Source organism: Gracilinanus agilis, chromosome 2 (assembly GCF_016433145.1).
Source record: "Gracilinanus agilis isolate LMUSP501 chromosome 2, AgileGrace, whole genome shotgun sequence".
NCBI lineage: Eukaryota > Metazoa > Chordata > Mammalia > Didelphimorphia > Didelphidae > Gracilinanus > Gracilinanus agilis.
Window position 1 is genome coordinate 239321335 of NC_058131.1, and position 27971 is coordinate 239349305.

General features: G+C 42.6%; 1 protein-coding gene across 1 annotated transcript; it reads right to left on the reverse strand.

Annotated features, from left to right (window-relative positions):
* Window positions 1–16432: 16432 nt before the first annotated feature.
* On the reverse strand, window positions 16433–26780 carry DBNDD2 (dysbindin domain containing 2). Its single transcript, XM_044661064.1, has 4 exons — window positions 26751–26780; window positions 24421–24567; window positions 21093–21239; window positions 16433–17931 (listed from the first exon to the last, which is right to left on the reverse strand). The coding sequence occupies exons 2-4, from the start codon at window positions 24557–24559 to the stop codon at window positions 17744–17746; spliced, it is 474 nt and encodes a 157-aa protein (XP_044516999.1). The 5' UTR covers window positions 24560–24567; window positions 26751–26780; the 3' UTR covers window positions 16433–17743.
* Window positions 26781–27971: the final 1191 nt, after the last annotated feature.

Consider the following 27971-nt stretch of genomic DNA (forward strand, 5'->3'; position numbering starts at 1 on the left):
GGTGTGAGATGTTGATCTAAACCTAATCTCTCCCATATTGTTTTCCAATTTTAGGGAGATCATTTTGACAGCTGAATGGAAGAAGAATTAGAGTTAGAAGACTTTTGAGGAAAGGAGATCAACCAGAAGGCTATTCTGACCATTCAGCTATGAGGTGATGATGTACCACTTTTAGAAGCTATGTCAGAGGAGAAAAGAGGATATATAGGAGAGATACTTCAGAGGTAGAGATGACAGAACTTGGCAACAGATTGAAATCTTAGCTATTTATAAATGATATATGAAAGAAAAACTGCATAATTTGCATTTAAGAAACTGGCATTTTAAACAGAAAAAAAAAGATATTTGTATCATAGAAAGAATCTGACAAGATCACTTATTGTTAATTTATACAATATTGCAATTAATTGTTCTTTAAATATTTGATAGAATTCACTAGTAAAACTATCTGGTCCTGAGGTTATATTCTTCTGGAGTTCATTCATGACATTTCATTTTTTTTATCTGAACTGAATTCCATATTTCTTATCCTGCTAATCTGGCCATTTTGTGTTTTTACAAATATTTGTACATTTCATTTATCATGCTGTTGGCATATAATTGAAGAAAATAGTTTCTAATAATTTCCTTCATTTGCCGTGAATTGTCCTTTTACATTTCTGACAGTAGCAAATCAGTTTTCCTGTCATTTTATTAGTTTTGTTTTGTTTTAAAACAGGTCCTAGTTTTAATATTCAGTTCAATGGAGTTTTTGTTCCATTTTTGTTAATTTCTTCTTTAATGTTCATAATTCCCATTTTGTTGTTTAGTTTGGGATTGACTTGTCTCTTTTCTGTTTTTAAGTTGCAATGTCCAATTCATCCATTTGTTCTTCTTTTTTGTTGATAAATGCATTTAAAAATCTGAATTTTCTTTTTTTTTAACCCTTACTTTCCATCTTTGAATCAATACTGGGTATTGCTTCTAAGGCAGAAGAGTGGTGTGAAGGTATCATTCATACCCAAGAAGTATATATATTCATGTCTATTTCCATTAAGCAATTGCCAATGATCTCTCACATTTAACTTTCACGAATTCTATTCAAGTGATTAATTTCTTTCTTGTTTATGTTTTGGTTAGATCTGTCTAGTTTTGAAAGGGGGACATCAAAATCTCCAACTAGTATGGTTTTGCCATTATAACTTAATTAACTTTTCCCTTAAATATTTAGGTGCTGGGTTTGGGATACGTATATTAAATACCAGTCTATTGTGCTTTTAAACAAAATATAACTTTCCTGTTTATCTCTTTTATCCAAATCTATTTTTGCTATTTCCATATCTGAAATCATGAATGTTACCCCTCCTTTTTTTAAATTCACTTGAAACAGTAAGTTTTGCTCCAGACCCTCATCTTAGTTCTCTATGAATCTTTCTATTTCAAGTGTGTTTTTTATTAACAACCTATTGTTGGGAGGCAGCTGGGTAGCTCAGTGGATTGAGCGAGGCCTAGAGACAGGAGGTCCTAGGTTCAAATCTGACCTCAGACACTTCCCAGCTGTGTGACCCTGGGCAAGTCACTTGATCCCCATTGCCTAGCCCTTACCACTCTTCTGCCTTGGAAACAATACAGATTATTGATTCCAAGATGGAAGGTAAGGGTTTAAAAAAAAACCTATCCTTGGATTCTACTTTTTAATGCAATCTGTTATCCTCCATTGTGTAATTGAATTTATCTCATTCTCGTTACAACAAAGATTGTATATTATGTATTTCACCCCTCATACTTTTTCTTCTCTTTTCTTTGCAAAAGGAAGTCAGAGAAAGAGAAAGAGAAGGAATCTGATCAATACTTGGAATCTATAATTTAATTGGTCACTTCTTATTTCTCTCTTCATCCTGCCCAGACTCTGATCTTTGGATCTTATCCTTTTTCTCTTTTAAATGTCCCCTTTATGCTTAACACTTGAAAAAGAAATTTATTTTCCTAGTGACTATTATTTCCCCAACTGTATCCTCCCTTTTAATCCCCACTTTTTTTAAACCCCTTCCCTTTATTTTATGGCTTGTTTGGTTTTTTTTTTTAATGTATTTTGAAACCAAACTCATGGTCTTCTTTGGGTTTCACTCTCCTCCTTTGTCTCATTCACATGAGTGAAGTTCATAAGGGGCCCACCTCTGCCATGTGCCTTTTCTTCTCATGTGCCTCAAATAAGCCCAAATTCCTCCTCACCTCTTCCTTAGAATATTTTTTTCTTCCTCCTTTTTCTTCCCTTTTCCAGATTGCTCCAAGATGTACAAAACCCCCAGATGGCGCTCAAAACTCAAGTTGGTCAGACTTCTTTCTGTGCAGGTGCAGGTAGGACTTCACTGTTCTAAATCCTGAGTGTTTCCTCCTCCCTTGGTGGTTCCTAAATGGATAGGACCAGCCTTTTACCTCTCAGTGCCTTTGATTTGGTCTAGTCTGAAGTTATTAATATATTTCTACAAGTAATTCACAATTTATTTGGCATATATTTGTTCCTGTCACAGTGAGAGTTCATGTGATCCAAAAGGATTGCTTGCTTATAAAAAAGTTGTTTATTTCTAGCACTCCTAACTGCTTTCAATTCCTTATAGAAAACCATCCAGAGGCAGCACAGTTGGATTTGAAGTCAAGAGAACCAGAGTTCATATGCTGCCTCAGACCCTTAATAGTTGAGTGAAACTGAACAAGTAACTTAACATCCTTTGGTTTCAGCTTCTTCATCTGTAAAATGGGAATATTAATATCCTCACAAGGTTGTCAAATGAGACAACATATGTAAAGCACTTTGCAAACCTTAAAGCACTAAATAAATATAGCTATGATTATTATTATTATTGCCAGCTAGGTGAACCTGTCACTGGATACTTCAGCTATGTGCCCCAGCAAATACAACCTGGTGTTGTCTCACATTTGCTCCCACAGATCTCCAGTGTGTTTATCTGATGCTTCTGCAAGGCAACTGCCAGGAATGCACTGCCAGCTATGCCTAAGAGTCAGAGAATCCCCAAGGACAGAGCAGGAGAGAAGGGAGAAAAAGCCAGGGAGAAAAAGAGACACGGACAAAGAGACAGACAGACAAAAGAGAGAGAGAAAGAAAGAGACAGTGGGAGGGAGGGGCAAAGACAAAAGAGAGAAATAGAGACACAGAAAGAGACAGTGGGGGGGAAGCAGAGACACACAGACAGAGACAGAGAAACAAAGGCAAGGACAGAGAGAGAAAAAGAGAAAGAAACAGAAAGAGAGACAGGCAGTGGAGGGGAGGCAGAGACAGACAGAAACAGACAGGGACAAAGAGAGAGACAAAGACAAAAGAGAGACAGAAATAGAGAGACAGAAAGAAACAGACAGTGTGGGGGGAAGTAGAGACTGACAGACAGAAACAGACAAAGACAAAGAAAGAGACAGAGAGAAATAGAGACAAGGACAAGAGAGTCAGAGAGACCTGTGATAGGAGTGGAAACCTTGTCGGCAAGAGGTGACACCTAGGGTGGGGGTCGTGGGGGTCATCCAACACTTGAAGACTTCGTTCCAACCTTCCTAAATTTTAATCCCTTTTGTGAAGCTACATTCATGTTTGGGTCTCATCTAAGTTGGTTTTATGTCTTTTTTGTGATAACTGACTTGTCTTATCATTAGCTGAATTTAGACCTCCATTTAGAATGCCCTGTGGTATTAGAGAAATTGAGTGTTCTCTGTAGCGTCAAAGATCCATATCGGTGAAATGAATGAGTTGCCCTATGTGCTGGAAGGACTCTTGGGCACGGCCCCCCAGCTGGGCCAGTAGTCACAAATGCAAATAACAGCCACAAAATCCAATGATAAAAATAGCATCGTCTTTGCTTCTCTGTGCTCTTCTGGTTTGTTTTTTTTCCCTATATAAAACAGGACTAGTCTCATCCTTCTTCCACATGACAGCCCTTCACATACTTGAAGACAGATCCTACATCCCACCTGAATCTTCTCTGGGCCAAAACTGTCTAGTTGCTTGAATTGAGATTTAAAAGACATAGACTCTCAATGGCTGAGGAAACAAAGGTTCGATCTTCCAAGAAGAGTGAACAAGTACAGTTTCCTGAATTCAGAATAAGGTGTCCCACTCTCCCCAAGTGTCTATAAACAATCAAAGGGGCATAGAAACAAGAACAGTACAGGGCCAGTTTTCAGATAAGACACAAAGATTGCTTAAGATGCACAATTGTGAGAAAACTGTATCAGTCTTTGGATCTGACTGAGTTTCTGGTCAGCATAACCTACATCCTTAGTTAAGGGTCTCTAAACAGCAGGAGCATGTATATGGTCCAGTTTCCCAGCCATGCAGGACTAGGTTCAAACAATGCAAAAAAATTTTCTCCCAATTCCCACAATTGAATGGTTTTCTCACAAGACAGAATTTGGACTAGGTCCCTAAGTGAATAGAAACTAAGCTAGCTCCAGAATTGAGTCACAAGATGGAGTCAGTGTAGTTCACTCAATTCCCACGATTAACCAGGGTTGGCGAGAAGAAAAGAACAGGGAGAAACTTGTGGAAGAACAGTCTTGGGAGGAAACCAGACCTTACAATCAGCTCTTCAATGACTAGCCTTCTTGGCAGAGGTCCTTCCCCCCTGCTAGCTGCATCAGAGTGAGAACTTCAAAGGGCACGCGGAAAGACAGAGCATTCCCTAGAATAAGCTGTCTTTCCATTGGAGATCATGTTCTCACTTTCCCACTTAGGGTCTTTACCTGATTCAGAACCCCAACCTTTGGGGCCACAATCCAAGAGTTTATACCCCAAAGAGATAATAAGGGAAAAGACTTGTACAAAAATATTTAAAGCCGCACTCTTTGTGGTGGCAAAAATTGGAAAATGAGGGGGTGTCCATTGATTAGGGAATGGCTGAACAAATTATGGTATCTGCTGGTGATGGCATCCTATTGTGCTCAAAGGAATAATGAACTGGAGGAATTTCATGTGAACTGGGAAGACCTCCAGGAATTGATGCAGAACGAAAGGAGCAGAACCAGGAGAACTTTACACAGAGACTGATACACTGTGGTACAATGGAATATAATGGATTTCTAGCAACAATGAAATGATCCAGGACATCTCTGAGGGACTTACGAGAAAGAACACTATCCATATCCAGAGAAAGAACTGTGAGAGCAGAAACACAGAAGAAAAACAACTGCTTGATCACATGGGTCAATGATTGGGGATGCACCCTAGTACAAATATCAATAATATGGAAATAGGTCTTGATCAATGACACATGTAAAACCCAGTGGAATTGCTCATTAGCAATGGGAGGGGGCGGGAGGAGGGGAGAGAAAGAACGTGAATCATGTAACCATGGAAAAATATTCTTAATCAAATAAAATTTTTTAAAAAGATAGATGGTTGGATAAATAAATGAATGAGGAAGACCAGAAACAAAGGCTATATTTGTTGATGGGGAAGGGAGGGAGGTAGCTGAATCAGAGGTGCTGTAGGAGTGTAAGAAATGGTACTTCTAAAGAATGTGGAGAAATTTGGGGAGATTTGCATGAACTGACCCAGAGTGGATTCGTGGCCATATCATAATGACAACAATGATATCAAGGAAAACAGCATTAAAAGACATCAGAATGCAGATCAATGCAATGACCTATGCTGATTTTTGAAAATTGATGAAACATAGCTCCCTCCTCTGGGTGAGGAAATAGGAGTAACTGCAGCATCAGACATATGCCATCAGACATTTCTGTGGGTCGTTTTACTTTGCTTAACTGTACTACTTTGTTACAAGGGAGAAAGCTACAATAGGGAAATAATGGGAAGCCACTGCAATATATTTTTTAAAGTTTCCTTAAAATGAGTATTTGTTTTCTTATTTATTTGCAGGCAGAAAACAGTAGAGTACGCATTGTCCCAGTTACCTTTTCATTGATAATACCCAAAATACTCTACTATCTTAATTTTTTTAAGTATTATTTTTTAATATTCTTTAAAAAATTATTTGGGTTCCAGTTCCAATCCCTGCTGCCCCTCCTACACCCACTGAGAGGGCAAGTAATATGATATAAATTATAAAATAATTATTTAAAAAGTAGCCTTCCAATGGTCAACTGGAATTCCAAAGGATCAATGAAGTGTGCTACCTATCTCCTGTCAGAGGAGTGATGGATGTAAAATGCAGAATTAGACCTACATTTTTGGGCCTGGACCCTGTAGGAATTTGTTTTTGTTTGGCTAGTCATATTTATTATAATGGGGTTTTCTCTTCTTTTTTTCTACAGTAGTGGAGTATGAATGGGGGGGGGAATAAATGTTTGATAATTGAAAAAAATAAAAATTTTAAAACGGCCTTCTGATACAAACAATAGAAGTCTAATAAATATTTGGTGAGTAAATTGAATAAATGTTCCTAGTACCCCTACTTTTGGGGGGGCCCTAGGTGAAATTCTGTAATCTCTTAAGAGAATCAAGAGTTTTCTCTGATTTCTGAGTCCCTGACCTCACCCCTCAGGTATAGCTCTTCAGGTAGGCCCTCTTTTTAGCACCCAGTCAGCCAACAAAAATTGATTAAGCCTCTACTAAGCACCAGGCACTGTGCTCAACACTAGGTACACAAAGTAAGGAAAAAATAATCCCTGTCCTCAAAGAGCTCCCATTCTATGGGGAAAACAACATGTAAATAAGTACATACAAGGTAGCTAGAGAATTGCTGAAAGATAATCTCTGAGAATGAGGCACAACATCTAGGGCCAGGTTTTCTGTAGAAGATGGCATTTGAATAAAGAAAGAGAAACTAAGGCCAGGAGCAGAAAGCATTCCAGGCAAGGAGTTGGTTGGTTGGTCAGTTGGCTGTTGTTCATAGTTGAAGAGGACCAAAACGACATCACTAATGATGTTTTTTTTTTTTTAACCCTTGTACTTCGGTGTATTGTCTCATAGGTGGAAGATTGGTAAGGGTGGGCAATGGGGGTCAAGTGACTTGCCCAGGGTCACACAGCTGGGAAGTGGCTGAGGCCGGGTTTGAACCTAGGACCTCCTGTCTCTAGGCCTGACTCTCACTCCACTGAGCTACCCAGCTGCCCCCATTAATGATGTTTTTTGACTTGAGCATAAATTGGATTTAAGTAAGGCAGAGTTGCACAAAGTACAGGGCCTTGTTCCCAGAGACACTGATGTACAGTGGCAAGGCAAAAGTTCAAGATGACAGGTGATGCATAAAGGAATAAAAAAAAATTTAATAACCCTTACCTTCCGTCCTAGAATCATTACTGTGTATTGGTTCCAAGACAGAAGAGCAGTAAGGGCTAGGCAATGGAGGGTTAAGTGACTTGCCCAGGATCTCACAGCTAGGAAGTGTCTGAGGTCAGATTTGAATCTAGGACCTCTCTCTCTGGGCCTGGCTCTCAATCCACTCAGTCACCCAGCTGCTCCCAATAAACTTTTTTTTTGAAAGAAAGAGTGGGCATTTACTGAGACCCTACTGAGTAGTACCTTACTAGGCACAAATTTTAAAAGAATTCCTATCTACAAATTCCTTTCTGTCCAGAGAGTTCGATTTTTATCAGCAGGTTCCCTTAGGAGTTTGGTCAAGTAGTTTTAACTGAGATTAAATGATTTTTCAAAGTTCAAACCTAGAGCTGAAAACAAACAGAAACAAAGAAAATTTCTCCCAATCCCTTGAGCTATTAATCCCTTGAGCTATTGCCTATCCCCCTTGTGTATCCTCTAGCTTTATAAAGAGGCTCTGAATGTGTGAAATATAAACTAAGAATTTGTTTTTAGACCTTAAAGTTTAACAACTTGGGCACATTTGAATGTAGTGTGATGTTCCATTACAGTTAAACATGGTCATTTTAAAATCCTCAGAATTGCAGGAGGTTTTCCGTGGGGAGGGTGATGGAATTTCCTTATTATTTTCAGGTTATTTAATAATGCAGTAAGTTCAGTTGAGAAGTAAGAGAGGCCTGATCTAGGATTGCTGCTAATTCAGTGGACAAACACGAAATGTTGTAAAGGGAGAAACGACAACATTTGACAAATGATTGGATCATTGGGATGAGTAAAGTGGAGAAGCCAAGAATGACACCAAAGTTTCCAGCCTGGGTGATGTCTGATAATGCTGCCCTTGACTAAGCTGGCTCAATGCCCACCAACTTCATTCTGTATTCTTCTTCTACTAGAACTCAATGGCCCAGTCAAACTGGCCTTGCTGTTCTTTGAATAGAGTCCTCCTCCTCTTCTCCCTCTGGCCTTCTGCTCCCTTGTTCCTCTATCTCCTCATCCTGTCTCTTAGCATCCCTTACTTCTAGACTCAGTTGAAGTACCACTTTCTCTTTTAAATTAATTCTTCTCTAATCACATGTAAAAAGTTGCCATCACTTCTTAATGAATTTTGAGTCACAAATTCTCTCCCTCCATCCCTTTCCTCCTCCTTCTGCTGAGAGAGTAAGCAATCTGACACAGATTTCACATGAAGCACTACTTTCTTTATGAAGTTTTTCCTCATCATCCCCAGATGTCAGTACGCAGTCTCCCCAAAGTACTTGCATTTAATTTGTATATATTCTGTATATATTCTTATGTGTGCATGTTCCCTTTAATGAAATGTTGGTTCTTTGAATCACAGTAGTTTCCTTTGTGCCTTTCTATCCTTAGAGCTAGCACAATGGCAAGAACATGTGACCTAGTGGGCACTTTATTGTTGTTGTTCACTTGTTTCAGTTGTGTCTGACTCTCTGTGACCCCATTTGGTGTTTTCTTGTTTGCCATTTCTTTTCCAGCTTATTTTTACAGATGAGGAAACTGAGGCAAATAGGATTAAGTGACTTGTCGAGGGTCACACAGCTAAAAAGTGTCTGGGACCAGATTTGAACCCAGAAAGATGAATCTTCCTGGCTCCAGCTCAGCATTCTGCCACCTAGCTGCCCTACGTGGGCACTTAGTATTTATTTATAATAGAATTATTTGATTATACATTGACCAAGACAGTATATAATGACTAAATATCATGAAGTTTTCAGTAATGCCTTTAAAATAAATTTATATTTTATTAGTCATGTTTGCATTGGCATACATTTGAAAAATAGTAATACATATATTGCTAGATACAATCTACAGAAATCATGTGTGCTTATTGATTCATATATGGATTCAAGCATCTGTAAGGGATCACAGGATGGGAAGCACAATTCTACATTCCCCTTCAGCTCTAATAGTCTTGGTTTGGTTTTTTTTTTATCCTTACTTTCTATTTCAAAATTGATACCAAGAATTGGTTCCAAGACAGAAGAGCAGTAAGAGTTAGGCAGTTGTGGGTTAAGTGACTTTGCCCAGGGACATACAGCTAGGAAGTGTCTGAGGTCACATTTGAACCCGGGAATTCTGTTTTCAGACCTGGCTCTCTCTCTAAACAAGCCACCTAGCTACCCCTACAGTCTTGTGTTCTAAGAGTGCTTCCAGTCCAGACATTCTATGTTCTAAGCTACCTGCTGGCTAACAGTATGGGAACGCCTCCCCTGCCTTGCTTGGTCTCTACGTTCTAAGTTCTCTGTCTTGATGTTTTATGTTTGTGTCTTCCATTTCTGTCATCCAATGTACTCAAAGTCTTCTCTGGCTCTGGCTGAGATCCCTCTGCCTTTGACATTCGATGCCTAATTCTAAGGTGCCCACTAGCTCTGATATTCAGTGTTCTAAGATCCTCTCTGACCCAGACTTTCTGGGTTGTAGTCTGATATTCTAAGACCCCTGAGTCTAGGAAGCTTACCCTTATGTTCCCCTCCTCTCCAGGACCTTGCTCACCTTGGATCCTGAATGCAAGATGAAAGCTCGAATTATCCTTCCTCTCAGCCATGTGCCCCGTACCTTGTAGGAACTGGCCTGCTATTCCTCTCCTGGCCTGTGGCCTCTCTTTCTGGAAAGAAGTAGCTCTTATTGTACCCCCTCAAGAGTTTTCCTAGAGAGAGCTATCCATTCCTGCAGAACAACATGAAACCATGAGCCCAGTCATCCTCATCCCTTCAGATGGGAGCCAGCAGACTGGAGATCTAGGCTCCCTTGTTCTATGAATTTGTGTCCCTTAAGAGATAATGCTCTTTGTAACTCCCTATGCCTTAGTTTCCTTGTGTGTACAATCAGAATTTTCCAAGTATACATCCTATCTACAGATCGCTTAAAGACAAATGGCATAACGGCATCTATGAAGCATCCCAAGCTTCTGATAGATTTCTGAATTGCATTTGTTCACTTAGGGTTCTGTCCCAAGTCTTCTTCTATACTATTTCAGTTGGCCATTTCATCAACTCCCATGGCTTTAATTATCATCTCTATGCTGATGATTCTCAGCATCCTCTCTCCTGCCCCCACCTTTCTTCTGACCTTCAGGCTCCCATCTCCAACTGCCTCCCAGATATCTCAAACGATGTCTTAATCGATATTTTAAACTCAACAACAAGTCCAAAATAGAACTCATTCCTTTCCTCCTCAATCCTGCCCTCCTCTCCACCACCTTCCCTATTACTACAGAGAACAGGATCATCCTTCCCAATCTCCCAGGTTTGCAGCCTAGGAGTTATTCCGGATTCCTCACTTCCTCTCACTGCCCATATCCAAACTGTTGCAAGACGTGTCCATTTCACCTCTGCAACTTCTCTCCAATAGGTCCCCTTCTCTTCTCCCACAGTGCCACCACTCTGGGGCAGGCCCTCATCACCTCGTGCCTGGATTACTGCAATAGCCTGGTGATAAGTCCGGGTGCCTCTGTCTTTCCCCACTCCAATCCATCCTCCATTCAGCCAATAAAGGAATTTTCCTAAAGCACAGGTCTGATCATGTTGCCCTCTCCCCTCAATAAATTCCAGTGGCTCCCTATTTCCTCTGTGATCAAACACAAAATGCTCTGTCATCCAAAGCCATTATAATCTAGCCCGCTCCTACCTTTCCAGTCTTCTCACACCTTTACTTCCCAACACTTACTCTTCCATCCAGTGATACTGGCCTTCTTGATCTTCCATATATAAACTCCAATCTCTCAGCTTCAGGCATTTTCTCTGGCTGTCCCCTGTGTGTGCAACACTCTTTCCTCAGTTTCACCTATTGACTTCCCGGGCTTCCTTCAAGTCCCAGCCAAAACCCGATCTTTTATAACAATCCTTTTCCAACCCCTCTTAATTCTGGTGCTTTCTCTTATTTCCCATCTATCCTGCATATTGCTTGTGTGTATTTGTTTGCACGTCGTTTCCCCCACTAGACTGTGGGCTCCTGGAGGGCAGGGACTATCTCCCATGTCTTCTTCTATCTCCAGGGCCTGGCACATAGTAGGTGCTTACTATTGATTAATTGACCCCAAAGATCAATCATGAGAACACAAAAACCAAAATACACTAAGATCAAAATTCACTTAAAAGCTCTGTACTCAGTGCTAGAGAGGATACAAGCAGAAAACCCAATTACCACAATCTCTGCCCAGATTCCTATGCTTAGACCTGAGGATACAAGATAAAGTAAGACATAATCCCTGCCCTCTCAGAAGACTAAAAATGGGCAAAATTTATCTTTTTCAGGACAATTATTCTTCTGGTGATGTTCTGTAGTTGTATGTCATGGGAAATTGTTATATATGAAAAATTCAAAATTATATAGAGAGCTCAAAGGATGAAGGAAAGATACATGGTGGACTTCCAAGCTGTGTGACCCTGGGCAAGTCACTCCATCCCAGTTGCCCAAGCCTTATCACTCTTCTGCCTTGGAACTGATAATTTGTATCAATTCTAAAACAGAAAGTTAAAAAAAAAAAAGATACATAGTAGATGTAAATATGTTGCAATGTTACCAAAAAGGACCCGCCTACACACAAAATAGTGCATATGAGGAACTGCATGATATAGGAAGGAAAAAAAGCACTAAGTGCCTAGCCTACTATGTGCCAGGCACTATACTAAGCATTGTACTCATTCAATCGTCACAAAAATCCTTCGAGGTAGGTGCTATTATTATCCCCATTTAACAGGTAAGGAAACTGAGGCAGACAAAAGTTAGGTGACTTATCCTGGGTCACCCACTATTAAGAGTTTGGGAATAGATTTAGACTCAGGTCTTCCTCATCTAGTTGCCTCTAGTAGAAATGCCCATTTCCTATAACTCTCTCCACTGCGCCACCTAGCTGCAATCTAGTGGATGAGGTTGAAAGAGACTGGAATTCTAACTCTTATATGTCCTAGCTGTGTCAACTTGAGCAAATCACTCTTAGGTCCATCATCTGTGGAATGGGGATAAAAGAAAAAAATTGCAGAAGCTATCTCTTAAGGTGGTGGTGAGGAAAGCTCTCTAGTAAACCTTCAAGTTCTAAGTTCAAATGGGATATGGCTAAATTTGTATATGTACACGTATAACTAAAAAGTCAGGCAGGTCAGTCATGTTGCAAGGATGAGAGTGAAGGGATGGCCAGTCTAAATTCTGCATTGGGACTCAGGAAATATTAAAGGAACCAGAAACCAGATCTGCTATGGAAATTTTTTTTTAAATATTTTTTTCTAAAACCCTTACCTTCTGTCTTAGAGTCAATACTGTGTATTGGCCCCAAGGTAGAAGAGTGGTAAGGGTAGGCAATGGGTGTCAAGTGACTTGCCCAGGGTCACACAGCTAGGAAGTGTCTGAGGCCAGATTTGAACCTAGGACCTCCCATCTCAAGGCCTGGCTCTCAATCCACTGAGCTACCCAGCTGCCCCCTGCTATGGAGATTTTAAAGAAAGCCAAAGTCAGGGATCACAAAGGACGAAAAAACAGAGAGGAGTTGCAATCTATACAAGAAGAAAGAATACACCTTCTGATGAAGTGTGGGGAAGTATTGAAGAAGGATCCCTGCTCCTTAGGAGCTTACAATCTATTAGGAATGGAGGGTAATAATCAAGAGCTTAAAGTGAGAGGGTTAGAGCCATTCCCCGATGAGAAAGCAGTCAAAAGAATGGTTTTCAAAAAGAGATACAAATGATTAATAATCATCTATTGAGAAATTGAGAAGTTCAAAAGGATTAACAATCAAAAACAATTGGAAAAATTAAAGACAATTTTGAATCGTCTCCTCATACCCATAGAGCCAGTAAAGAGGTAAAAATGGGGAAACTCCTTGGAAGCGCCACAGAAAGATAGCCATATGAATTCATCGATGGTGGACTTATAAAGTGGTTCAACTCATCTGGAAAACAATTTGGGCTTCTGCAAGAAAAAAGAAGTCATTCATATCTTCTGACCCAGAGAGTCTATTTCTGGGGCTATATATTCCAAATGTATAATTGACAGAAAGAATATATTCACAAGTACAAAAATGTTTGGAGCAACATTATTTGTGATAACAAAAAACTGGAAAGCAAATAAGTGCCCAATAATTTGGAAATGACTGAATAAATGATGATTTCTGAAGACCGTACCATAAGAAGTGATAAATTTTCAAATTGCTTGCCATATCTCCGGGAGGGAAGACAGAAAGGAGGAAGAGAGACAATTTGGATCTTAGAACTTTGGAAAACGTATGTGGGAAATTGTTATTATATGTAGTTGGGAAAATAAATTATCTTTTGAAAAAATAAAAAAATTTTAAAAAAGAAATGACAAATTTGAAGAATTTGGAGAAACATAGGAAGACTTTTATAAGTAATACAAAGTGAAGAAAGAAGGGTCAAAAAAGTTATATACACAATGGCTAAACCAAATGAAGTGAGCAGAACTTTGGTGAAATACATTTTAAATGATCAACAGTAGATCCTACTGTCAAAGTTAGGATCCTTTCAATTAACAATTGATAAAATATTTCAGGGAATTTAATTTGTAAGATAGTTTCTTTGAGTTTGGGGGGGGGAATTCTATTTAGTCAAAACAAAATATATCCATGAATTGTTTATAAAAGAGAAAATATGCAACAATTCTTAACTTTTTTCATGTCCCAGACCGACCCCACCTTGGGTACTCTGGTGATCCCTGACAGTCCCCTTCTCAGAATAATGTCTCAAAATAATTTAAGGACATGCTACATTTCAGTTAGCAGTTAGTGAAAATAAAGATGTAATTTTTTTACTTATCCAAGTTCATAGATTTCCTGAAACTCTCCATGAACCCCTTGGAGGTAGGTATATGGACTCCAAGTTAAGAATCCCTAAGTGGGAGTCCCTTCCAGGTAGCTCTTAATGCTATGATCCTATAAATTGCTTAAATGATGAAAAGCAGAACACTGGAAACTGAGTATAACCCCTCACTCACTAACGCATGGGTTGTCTTATAAAACACTGAATCCCAACCCAAAGGAACATGAACTGCCTCTATTGCCCTGACCCTGAGAGATCAGTATGAGGGTAAAAATCCGAGGTAGCTGCTTTTCTCCTGTCATATTCATTTCTTTACCCTGTCAGATATAAGCCTTCTCTCTTAAGAGATTTTCCTCCAAGTGGTGACTCATCCTCCTTCCTCCAGACCCAAGAAACACTGTGAGGATCAGCAAGCTCCTGCCCCTCATTGGGTGCCAGGAACTTGGGAAGAGTTGTCATCCAACCCTTACAAAACTGTGAAAAAATACAATAGAGCAGCCATTGAGGTGACAGGAGCTGGGTAGGGCCTGAGCAGCTCTGTGTCCCATGAAATCATTCCAAACCATCCTGTCCCTGGGAGAGCATTATGTGGTCCAGAAACCCAGGCCAGTCTGGGCACAGGCTCTTGATGGCATGCCAATCCCTTGTGGTTTGGCACAGGATTAGCCCATTGTCCCTGGCCAGGAAGTGGGTGACAGTTTCAGCTACCCTGTGGTCTGGTCCCAGTTAAGCCCAGAATCTCTCTGGTTACCAGGGGCTACACGATCAGCTCAGCATTAGAGATGCCCTTTGGCACCACCAAAGAGCTTCTCATAGGAATTTAATTCCTCATAGGAACTTAAAGCTAGAAGGAAACCTGGAAGTATGAATCTAGAAGGCAAAATGCGGTAGAAGTGGGGGGAAAAAAAACAAACATGGAATTTGAAGCCAGAAAATCTAGGTTTATGTTCCAGTTCTTAGACTTACTAGTTGTTTGATACTGGACAAGTCAACTTGCTCTAAGGCCCCAGTTTCTAGTTTCCAACTAGATTGAACTGAATCATTTTTTAATTGAACTAGGAAATTTCTAAGGTCCTTTCTAGCTCTAACATTATAAGTCTCTGATTTAAGCCAATCCCTTCCCAAAACATTGAAACTCCTCCGACAACGGGGAACTCACTCTCTCCTAGCTTCTTGAACTTCTCTGACAGCTCCAATTATTAAATTTTTTTCTGATTTAGAAGCAAAAATCTACCTAACTTCTAAAATTTGGAACCAATTACTAATTACAAAGCAGTAATCAACTATTTCCTCCCTATATCCAATCTTTCACCAGGTTAAAAGCTTCTGGGCATGCTTTAGCTTTTTTTTTTTTAATCTAGATCTGTGATTTCTTCATCGACATCATCATCATCATCATCATCATCATCCTCACTAACATTTACAACAGCATCTACTATGTGCCAAGCTACATTAAGCACTTTTTTACAAGTATCATCTCATTTGATCCTCACAACTGCCCTAGGAGATAGGTGCCATTATTATCCCCATTTTATAGTTAAGCAAACTGACAGAAGTTAAAATTACTTACAAGGTCGAAGAGTTAGGAAGCGTCTGAGATCACATCTGAACTCAGGTCTTCCTGACTCCAGGCCCAGCACCCCGTACACTATTTGTGCCACCTAACTGCTTACTAATTAATATAGATATTCCTTCCATTAATGCAAACCAGTAACTTGTCTGTAATTTAAGTTCTTAGAGATTTACCTGGAGAAGTTAATTAACTTGCATGTGAGAATATCTCCCAGAAGCAGAACTGGAACTCGTAACTTTTTTTTTTAAAGCTTTGCTTTCTGTGTTAGAAGAAAGTTCTCTGAAGGTTGGATTTGATTTCAGTCTTTTTTCTTTATTTAAACCCTTACTTTCTGACTCAGGACAGACGATAAAAATCAGTTCCAAGGCAGAAGGATGGAATGGGCTAGGCAATCTGGGTTAAGTGACTTGCCCAAAGTCACACAGCTAGGAAGTATCTAAGGCCAGGTCCTCCTGCCTCCAGACCCGGTGCTCTATCCACTGTGCTGCCTGGCTGCCCTATGGAACCCAAATCTCTTAAAGCCAAAGTGGTCTTCTATCCTTTGTGCCATGCTTCCTTGTTAACATCCTTCCAAAATGGGACCTCCTAAATTGGACACAATATTCCAAGTGGGTTCTGATCAAGGCAGAGGACAGCAGGAAGGTTACCTCCCTTTGTACTAGAAGCTAGACTTGAACTCAAGCACTGAAAAAGACCCCATAAACCCATCAACATTCCCCTACCACTAGGGAGGGACCAAGATGCCTCTACCCAGACACACACTCATTCCCTCCCTCCCTCCCTCAGAGTTAATGATAGCACGTGCCTGCCAGAATCAAAAGATTTATTAACCTCATGTCTGCCGTGGCAGCAGCCCACACATGCTGGTCTCCAGCAATCCACAAGGAGAACCCCATGGCAAATGGCAGCAGAGGGAGGCACCAAAGCTGAGCTGTGGAGCAGAAGCTGCGAGGCACTGGGCACCGAGCTCGCTGACACCTGCCTGGGAAGAGGTACACCCCTACTACTTACTACCCGAGTAGCCTTGAACAAGTCACTTTAATGGCTCTGGGCTTCAGTTTCTCTATCTGTAAAATAAAGGAGTTGGACTATGTGACCTAAAGTGCCTTTTAGTTCTAGATCCTATAATTAATTATATGGTCCTAGTCAGACCACAGGCGCTGGCCCTGCTATGAGTGGGTGATGAAACAATGAGTGGTCAGTTTGAGAGGAGAGACTGCCTTTAAAAGCGCCCCCTGAAGGGAGATCTAGGCCCAAGAGAAACATAAGTGCGGACCCTGCTGATAGAGGGGACGGCCACTGCCCCACTGGCTGCACAGTAGATGGTCTCAGCACCAAGGTTTGCCGGCTGGGGACAAAGGATCCAGGTCCCAACCTTCCCGGAGCCAAGAGGGGCTGCTAAGCTTTGTCCAAACACGCCACCCTTCCATAGACGGTGAGCGGCTGTTGGCCATATGGCGGCTATTGACCTCACACTGAGCTGGAAAGGTTCTGTCTCTTCAGGGTAAGAGCAGGTCTGTAGCTAAGACTAGGAAGTGACCATCCTGGACCCCACCGGCTGTGCTTAAAGAGACACAAAAAGTCAAGCAGGGATGGTTTAGGATGGCTTTTCAATATGGTGGGAAGCTTAGTGAAGCATAAGTCAGAGAAATCAGAAAGCAGGATGGTTGATTTATCATTTCAGTAGGAGAATAAAGGAGAGAGATGGTTTGGAGCATTTCACTGAGAGAAGGAAGGAAGTGGGGTGGCATATTTACATCCTCAAGTCCTCTTGGCCAAGTCCACTAAAAAGAGATCAGGGTGGTTTTGATGACCCCTCTGAAATATGGTATGGAGGTGCCCCACCTTACCTTCCACCTTTTCCCACATCCCCCTAATTCAAGTGCTGCCTACATACGTCAGGAGTTGGATATATGCAGTGGAGGCTGGCAAGCATTAGCAGAAAAGCAGGAGAGAGTTAATTTCTGGAAGGGTTTGTCATCCTTGTCTTCTCCCTCTAGTGCCAACTGCTCGGGAAGGGACTGGCCTTCTCTCCAAAGGCTCCAAGCAGGGGCTGGAGTCCTAAATTAGGAAGTGACCAGGCCCCACGTAGTTCAGTCCAAAAGGAAGCACCCACTGCTAGCTGCAGGCTGCAGGCTCTGCACCACCATCTTCCTCATCAGACTGTGCCAAAGGTGTGTCCACTCCATCTCCAAGCAGGTCTGGGCTATTAAGTTCAGTGGAAGAAGAAGAAGAGGAGGTCCTTGACATGGTCCTGTCTGATGGGGGCATCTGCAGGTTCAGCTCTTCTGGGGGGTCACTTATACCTGGTCAAAGAGAAGTGCTGGTCAGTAGCCAGGCAGAATGAGCCTGACCTAAGGGGTATTTGGTCTCCTCATGGTGCGGTTTAAAGGGCAGTCCTCCCTTCCCATGGGGACCAGCATAAATCACACAATCCATGACCGTCGCCCCCTAGAACAAAGATTCTTGACCTTTTTTGCATTGTGGACCCCTTTGGCAGTCTGGTAAAGTCTATGGATCCCTTTGCAGAATGATGTTTTTAAATGCATGAAATCAGGTACATGAGAAACCAATTATCCTAAAATCCAGTTACCAAAATATCAAGAACCTCAGGTTATGAATTTCTGTCCTTGGTTTTGATTTTATATGAGTATTCTCTTTTTTTTAAACCCTTACCTTCCATCTTAGAAACAATACTGTATATATTGGTTCTAAGGCAGAAGAGTGGTAAGACCTAGGCAATGGGGTTTAAGTGGTTTGCCCAGGGTCACACAGCTAGGAAGTATCTGAGGCCAAATTTGAACACAGGACCTCCCATCTCTAGGCCTGGCTCTCAATCCACTGAGCCACCCAGCTGCCCCGAGTATTCTCTTACAACAGTGACCAACATGGAAGTATGTTTTAAATGATAATACACATATAACCCAGATCAAATTGCTGACCAACTCCCAGAGAGGGGAGGAAAGGAAGGAAACAATCTGGATCTTATAATTTCAGAAGAATATGTTGAAATTTATTATTACATGTAATTGGGGAAATAAAATATCTTTAAATAAGAAAAAAAAGAACTCCTGCCCTTAGAACAGGATTGTACCCGTTATTCAAAGGTTCACCCCCCCACAAGTTTACCTATTGGTTTAGAGAGAAAAGTCACGAAGGAGGTGTTGGTAGCCCTGAATCTGAGCTCCACCATGAGCTACCTACCTCTGTGACCTTTGTGGAATCTCTCCCCATCTCAGTAGGGTGACTGTAAAATAAGGAGGTTGAACTAGAGCCTATCTTTTTAAGTCTCACACTCTGTTTCATATTCTTCATGAAGTCTTTTCCTTCTAGCCCTGATATTTTGGAATTCCAGGAAAGTAGGTTAAACAGAACTCCAAGAGCAAAAAGGAGAAGAGGAGATTGTTGCCAGGGTGACAATGGGAGGAGAAGACTGGGAATCTTAGCCATGTTACTAATTGTATTTGCTAATTGTATCCTGCTTCCTCCTCTCTCCTCCGTCCTCCTCCTCCTCCTCCTCCACCACCAGGTCTGAGTCACAGAGCCAGCTGCCTGCTTTCTACAGTAGGTGGAGACTCACAGGGGGTAGGGGTGGTTCCATAACCATCCTGCCACTGCCAGGAAAAGATGGTTGCCAAAAAAAACCTCCCCCACTCAGGTGCCAGGCCCCTCGAAACTCAGATTAGAACATCGTTCTTGGGTTCCTCTCCCTGAGGTCATCCTGAGGAGGCTGAGGTGGAGTCAGGACCTCTGGAGTCCTAGGCCAGACAGCCACTTACTCTCTGTATGACCTTGAAAAAGTCATTTCTTTCTCTCCAAATAAAATGAGGGAGTTGATCTCTAAGGCCCTTCTCGGCTCTAACACACTTTAGTTCAGTCCTTTAGATCTGTAGGAAAACCATTACTCAGGTTGTTAGGGGTTCCTTCCACAACGTAGCCTTATTGTCCATGAAAAGGTACAAAGGACAGTGGACAGCAAACAGAGCTGCAGCCAAGAAGACACATGCACAGTCCCTGCCAGCTGCTTCCTTTTCTCTATAATGCCCAATCTGGCTCTGTAATTAGCTGGGCTGGAGGAAGGGTGGAAGGAGGGCTGGCCATCTGTTTATTTTACAATTAACAAAGGGCAAAGGGGCCTTTTCCTGAAAATTTGGCAAAGGAAAAACCAAAATTTTAGCAATGCTGCCACCACCTCCCTGACTCCAGTTGTCTCCAGGCCTACTCCTTCCCCCAGCTTAGTATACAGCCTAGTTGGGGAGATAGAGAAGTCACTACCTGGGCACCAGGATAACTGGGCTTAGAGTAGCACACACTCAAAGCTGGGAGGAATCTCAGAGTGCAGTGAGTTCAAATGGTCCTCAAACAGGAAACCTTCCCCCTGACTCCCAACAAATGACCATCCAGCCCCCACCTGAAGTTCTCCAGGGTTAGGAAGGTTCCTGCTTGCCTGAACCTTTCCAGTGATAGGGAATAATAGCTAATAATAATGATTAACACTTGGAATGACTTTATCTTCACAATGATTGTAGGAGGGAGGTGATATTATTATTCCTAGATAAAAAAAAAAAGAGGAAAGTGGGGCACCTGGGTAGCTCAGTGGACTGAGAGTCAGGCCTAGAGATGGGAGGTCCTAGGTTCAAATTTGACCTCAGACACTTCCCAGCTGTGTGACCCTGGGCAAGTCACTTGACTCCCATTGCCCACCCTTACCACTCTTCCACCTAGGAGCCAATACACAGAAGTTAAGGGTTTAAAAATGTTAAAAAAAAAAAAAAAGGCGGGGGGGGGGAGACAGAAGTCAAGTGACTTACCTAGGGTCACAGTTAGGGAGTGAGTGAGTCTCACTTTGAACTCAAGTTTTCTTGACTTCAGGTCCAGCTCTCTAACCACCTCATTGCCTCTAGAGAACTTACTAGCCCATCTAATTGGGAAGCTCTTTTAGCATCATGGGATTCAGAGCTGGAAAGGACCTTTGAGATCAAATCTCAAATCTCTCCTTTTTATTTTATTGATTAATTAAGAAAAATTTTCCATGGTTCCATGATTCATATTCTTCCCCTCCCATAGCCAACGCACAATTCCACTGGGTTTTACATGTGTCTCATTGATTAAGACCTATTTCCATATTACTGGTTCAAACCTCTCCTTTTAAAGAGGGTGGGTAACTGAGGAACAGCAAAGTTAAGTGATAGGTCCCATAGATAAGAAATAGTAGAACCAGGATTCAAACTCAGGTCCTCAGCTTCCACATAAACCACATTCCCATTTCCTTTAGTACCACTTCTCCCACTGAGACCACACAGAACAATATGTTGCATCTTCCCTAAGATCCTGGAAGCCAGCTATCATGTGTGCTCCACCCCTCTAAGCCTTAGCTTTTCCAAACTAAACATCCCAAGTCCTGACACTGCAGATTCCTCAACAGGAGGACTGTGGAAGCCACAGGCCCAGAGAGCAGAAGGCATACCAGATATGGTAGGTGGCTGTGGAGTTGGTGGGAGCTCCTCACTGGGCAGGAACACATCGGAAGCATCCGGGTCCCCAAAGTCAATCAGTTCAGCCTGCTCTAGGGTATCCACATTCACTTCCATGGAAGAGATGCTGCCAATGGGAGCTGGAAAGTGAAACAAACAAGTCAGCATTGACCAAACGACCTACCAATTCCACTGTGCCCAGGAGAAAAGAGCCAATTTCATGCCCCAGGTTCTTGTACCAAGCCGTCCCTTGCCAGAGAGAGCTCTGCAGTGCCATGTACCATACTTGGATATAAAAGACCTGGGTTCTAGTTTGGGTTCTTCCACTGACTCACTGTGTGACTTCATCTCTCTGGGCCTCTCTAACTCTAAAATAGGGGCATTAACACAAGCTACCTCACAGGGTTGCTATAAAGATAAATTGAGATAATTCATGGTAATTTAAACTGTTCTGCAAACAATAAAGTGCTATATAAACATCAGTAATGACTATTAGCCATTTTTCCCTGATTAAAGATTACAACCTCATACACTAAAGAAAGTTGGAAGACATAGGAGCTTTTATGTGTTTATCATGAAATGTAAGAATTAGGAGTTGTATTGATAACAATAATAACTCACATTTCTATAGTGTTCAGCAACTGCTGCCCTCGCCACAACCTCATGAGGAAGGTAATGGAAATATTCCTGTCTCTCTTTTAAAAGGGGATATGGAAACTGAAGGGAAGCGGCCTGCCCAAGCCCTCTGAGCTAGCAAGGGTCAAGTCTCGTTAGATTGTGCATTTAGTGGTATTTGTTTGACCTTGTCCCACACTTCACTGTAAGCTTTGTGAGGGTAGGGGCAGAGTTTAAGGTAAACTCTGAATCTCTCCCAGCACCTCGGACAGTGCAACACTCACTGTAAGTCCTTGACAGCTGCCTAAGGACTGGTGAAAGGAGCCTTCCTTTGTCTTTGTAATCCCAAGGGGACTTTGGAATTGCTCCAGAAGGGAACAAAATGCAGGCAAGGAGTGGATCCGAGAGACAAGGAGAATACAGGAAAGATGCCAAGGATAACTAGCCTGTTCATTCAACATCTCCATGTTAACAAATGTTTGTTGAAGTGAAGTACCTCAGAGGGGATCTGGAACTGATCCACCTTCCAGGACCCTGGAGAATTAGGGATAGCAATTCAATCCCATCCAAATTCAACAAAGGTTTGTTAAGTATCTGCTTGATGCAGGACTTTTGCTCTGTGCTGAGAATATAATGATGAAGTAAGTCAAAATCCCTGCCTTCAAGGAGCTTATACTCTATAAGATCTAAGTACACAAGTAACTATACTAGCTTCTCCCACAAAATTATTAAGTACACAGGAGTTTGTGTGTGTGTGTGTGTGTGTGTGTGTGTGTGTGTGTGTGTGTGTAAGTAACCTGAAAGATATGAGGAGGAAAGGATAAGTTTTAGCTAGAGGAATCTGGGAAGACTTTAAGAAGAGATGGCATGTGGGTTGGGTCTTGAAAGAAGATTTGAGGGGGCAGCTAGGCTGCTCAGTAGATTGAGAGCAATGCCTAAAGATAGGAGGACCTGGGTTCAAATCTGATCTCAGATACTTTCTAGCAGCATAACCCTGGGTAAATCACTTAACACCCCCATTGCCTAGCCCTTACCATCCTTCTGCCTTGGAACCAACACACAGTATTGATTCTAAGACAGAAGGTGAGGGTTTTAAAAAAGAAAGAAACAAAACTTGAACAGGCAGAGCTTTGGATAGATTTTAGTGTAGGCATAGGGATCCATGAGCATGAATTCAAGGAGGGAGATGTTCATTTTGGTTAGAAGAGGCACAAAGGGGGCCATCAAGGTAGCACACTGGATTGATAGTCAGGCCTAAAGATGGGAGGTCCTGGCTTCAAATCTGGCCTCAGACACTTCCTAGCTGGGTGACCTGGGCAAATCACTTAATTCCCCACTGCCTAGCACTTACCACTCTTCTGCCTTGGAACCAACATACAGTACTTTTACTAAATATAATATACAGACAGATATTAAGGGTTTAAAAAAAAAGAAGGCACAAAGTCAGAGATGATGAAGTAAGGTTGAACTAGGATCTTGGAGTCAGACTATGTAGAGCCATACCAAGCTGATGAACTGATCCTTTATAATTAGTTGGGAAGGTTTAACAGACAGTCAGCCACCAAGGTTAAGAAGCTAAGAAAGGTCCTAAAGCAGATTCTTCAGAAGCCAAATGAGCAGTACAAGTTCAATGTTGACCAAGGCCCTGCCTCCAGTCTCTTTCCACAACCAATTCATTTCACTCAGCTACTAAAGTGATCTTCCTAAGTGTAGATCTAATCAATTCACCCCTATTCAGTACATTGGGGGGGGGAAGGGAGAGGGGGGCTCAATCTTATCTCTAAGACTAAATATAAAATCTTCCATTTGGTTTTTAAAGTTCTTAAAAACCTGATCCCTTCAACATTTCTATTCTTCTTACATTTCATTTCCTTCTACATATACTATGGCACATAAATGTAACAGCTCATTTCTCAAACCTTTTTTTTCTCCTTTTTTTTAATCCTTACCTTCTGCCTTAGTATCAGTTCTAAGACAGAAGAGTGGCAAGGGCAAGGCAATTGGAGTTAAGTGACTTGTCCAAGGTCACAAAGTGTCTGAAGCCAAATTGGAACTCAGAATCTCCCAACTCCAGACTTGACTTTATCCGATGAGCTGCCTAGCTACCCCTTTTCATAGATATGCACATGCTGGGAATGACCTCTCTCCTCACCTCCACTTTCAGACTTCCCTAACTTCCTTCAAGATTGAACTCAAAGGCAAGTTAGGTTGCTCAGCCATGACAGTCTGTTGGCCTGGAGAAGTCACTTAACCCCAGTTGCCTAGCCCTTACCATTCTTCTGCCTTAGGACTGATCTTAATTGATCCTAAGACAGAAGGTAAGGGTTTGGGGTGGGAGGAAAGAGACTGAACTCAAATCTAACCTTCTGCAGAGGAAAGCCCTGGTCCTCTCCCCTTTCCCATAGTTCCTTCCCTCTAAGATTCTCACCTCCTATTTATTCTGTTCATAAACATATCTCATCTGTACATAATTGTTTTCATGCTGTTTCCCCCATTAGAATGTCATCTTCTTGAGGGCAGGGTCCATATTTTTGCCTTTCTTTGAATAACCAGTACACAACACAGTGCCTGGCACAAAATGAATGCTTAATAAATGTTTGCTGACTGGCAAAAGGTGGGCTTAGCTATGTTCTGATTGTTGTAGTTGTTTCCCCCAACTTCTACTAGAATAACACCCCATTATCCACCAACTCTAAATATGCTCACGTCTCCGGGACTCAAGGTGAAGATGAGATAGAGGGAAGAAGAATTCTGAGTCTGGCTGGAAAACTTCCTCAAAGAATTTCTGTCGATCTCGAAGGCGAAGCTGCTGTCGGTCCAGGGCTCCACGGGAATTGGGATCCATGCTGGCTCCTGTAGGGATGGAGAGGAGGTTAAACCCTCCAAAGGAAGGAGGCAGCACGTAGTAGTGAAAAGAGCACTGGACTGGGAGCCAAGTAACCCAAGTTCTTGGTCCTGGTTCTGCTGTTCATTTCCTGTATGACTTTAGGCAACTCCCCGAGTTTCAGCTATTCATCAGTTATTCATCAAATGAGGGCACTGAACAAGGTGATCTCTAAGATTCCTTCTGGCTCTGACATTCTAATTTCCATGATTTTAAATAGTGGAGAGAGGGTTACAGAAAGACTGGACATTTGACTTAGCCTTGTGTTTAGGTTACTATAGCAGCTATAGTGCTATAGTCTCATCCCTGGTTTCAACCCATATCCCCTATCTATCCTCACTCAACTTCTCTCCCTAATCCACTTCTATCTCTTTCTCTCTTCAGACACATACTCTCTATCCCTCCTTACTGAAGCTGACTTGTGCTCTCACAAAAGGGATGCCCGTCCCAGGCACTGCTGGGGGGAAGCTGGTTCCACAAAAGAGGCTGCTCCTTATCAGGGGAACCCTGCCAAATGCTAGAGAACAGTGAAGTCTAAGGATTGGGCCAGCCTGGATGAACAGGACCAGAGGGAAAAAAGAACCTTGCTCAGGCCAGGACATGAAGAAGGAATGAAGAACCTGGACATGGGTCATGTTTCCTCTGAAGGAATAATTTGGTCTGAGCTTTTAAAACTGCAACTTAGAACTCAGGAAGCAAACAGGCTGGCTGAGGTTTATAGAATATATCAGTTTTAATGTTTGCTGAGCTTTGTTTTTCTTTTTTAAATGAAAACATGAAGTACCATCATGAAGAAAATCTGAGATATCATTATTTACATATATATACATGCATATATATACTATAAAGAGCTACATAAATGTGAACTGTTATAAGATGTTAAAATTATAAAATAGCCCTTAGAACCCAATATTAGCACCCAGAACAACTGAATCTAGCATGTTAGAGCCAGAAGAGACATAAGCATAACATATCAGCACTGAAAGGGAGCTTACAGAGGGGGGATACTGAGATACAGTTGTACCTAGTGTCATGAAGCTATTGGAAGAGTAGGTTATCTGAGCATGAGGATGAAGAGGAGTCTGGGAAATGAATGCTTTTTTCAATTCTGCAGAGTTCTCTTGGCAATTTCTCATATCTAAGAGACTAGATTATTAAACGGCAGAGCTGGAAGGTACCTTCCATCTTTGAAGAGGAACACTAGAATAAAGGGGAATTCATGGGGCTCCCAATAAGAACAGAGGTCTTTTGGCGCTCTATTCTTGGATTTTTCCTATTCCTAGGATGGAGACACACCCTTTCCCAGCAGTATGTCCTTCTAGGTTACCTACTTATCAATAGAAACAGGACGCCAGCCCATCTAAATAAGATTGACAGGACCTGGGGGTCTCAGGAATCTAGGTGCAGGCCAGTCAAGGAGGGTGGGACCCCAGAATATGGGGCTGGCTAGGGCGTAGAGGAAGTCAAGGTGGAGAGGGAGATTTGGCAGCAGGGAAAGGCTGGGGACAGGGAGAATGGCTGTGACTAGGATCCTTGGGAAAAGCTCTTAGAGCAGCCGCCCAGGTCACTGAGCTAAAAATACCTCTGAGCCCCGCAGGGGCGCTAGTTAGGGGTGGAATAAGAGGGGGAAGGGGACTAACCCGGGCCCAGGAATCCCCTCCCTAAGAAGTCATTTTCCATCCTCCCCTCCCCTTCACCCGGCCCTGGAGACCCCAGATCAGGAGCAATGAGGATACAGTGATTGGGGGGGGGGGGGGCAGGAGGGAAAGAAAAAGAAGGGAGGAAGGGGATAGGTAGAAAGCCTTGTTTACTGGTCTTGGGGGAGGAGCGCATGACAGGAGGAAAAGGAGATCCAGACACGCTCCACCAGCAACAGGGCAGGGGATGAGATCCGGAGGTCTCGATCCAGAAATCCCGAGGTCTCTTTCTCCCTCCCTCCCCCACCCATAGCGGCTCCCAAAAGGCTCTTGAATGAGCGAGAGCTAAAGAATTTCCCTAAAAAAGGAAAAAGCCCGGAGAGATAGGGGGAGGGGGAGCTGAGAGATCAGGGAGGTATTTTCCTGCTTGACCCTCAGCTACCCAGTTGGTCTTCCCGGTCCACTCCTCTCCTCAGCCTGGACGCACCTGTGTCTTTAACCGGGCTCCCTCCTACCTTGCCTGGCAGCCCGTGTCCCGGTCCCTAAGCTGCTTCGGCTGCCCGCTCAGTACGCTGAGTACGGAGGAGACGGAGGAGACGAAGGAGACGCTCTAGGGGCCCCGCTGGCTCTGAAGGAACACTGCGCGTGTGCGCCCGCCAGCCCGGTAGGAGCAGTTCCGACGGGGCGGCGGCCGCGTGGGCGTGAGAGTAAGACGCCCCGCCAGGCGGGGTGTGGCCCTGGCCAAGACAGAGAGACCCATGCTCCACCCGTCGCGGCGGTGTTGGCTAGCGCTCCCTGCGAACAGCCCTGGGAGAGTGAACTAGGAAGAGGAGGGCAGCGGAAGTGGGGTTAGAGGGAGATGGAGTGTCCCTTTGGGCTGGGTGTCTGGGATCTCCACACTCACAACGGAACCCTCCGGTAGCTTCCCGAATGGATCCAACTCACTAGAAGTATGCCAGTTGAGGAGGTAAATAGGCACTATGTTAGACTCCCAGTAATCTTTTCTAGCCTTCAAACACAATTTGTGCAACTGGCACACCTAACAGTCTTCCTTAAGTACTTCGGTTACACAAGCATAGTTGTCCAAGTCTTCCTTACATCCTTTAGCTAAGGATACACACATTAGCTAAGGATACACGCATGGTCTTCCTGCACACTCAGACACATTTCACATCACAACTTACATTTCTCTATGTTGTTTAAAATGTTTGCAAAGCCTTTTCCGCATGGCAACTCAGTGAAACAAGCATACACGAATGCACATACCCATAGCGACCGTGTCCACAGGCAAACAGTATTGCCAAGAAAAAGTATGCCAAGAAAACCCAATGGATAGCTGTTGTTCAGAGAGTCACCGAGAGTTGGACATGACTGAACAACTGAAAACCACACGCATCCAGTCCTGAAATAACACCCGATTTCCCATGTAGAACGTCAGACGCATTGATGCACAATCACCCCAAATGTCTTTTATACAAAGACACACACACTGGTTTTCTTTGTACACACAGACACAAGCATTTACACATGGTCTTTTTGCACTCTGACGTTCCCCTAGAAGGCACAAAGCACCAGAAAGGGGTGGGGGGTGGGGAAGGGGAAGGAACGGAAGAAGTTCACTGTATGTCCCAGGGGCTTCGGTGGAAACATATCTAAGACATGCTTCGAGTCTTGTCCCCGGCCTTCCCCTACTACATTACCGTATTTAGAGCAGGTGCACTTCTGCACGGGAGCTG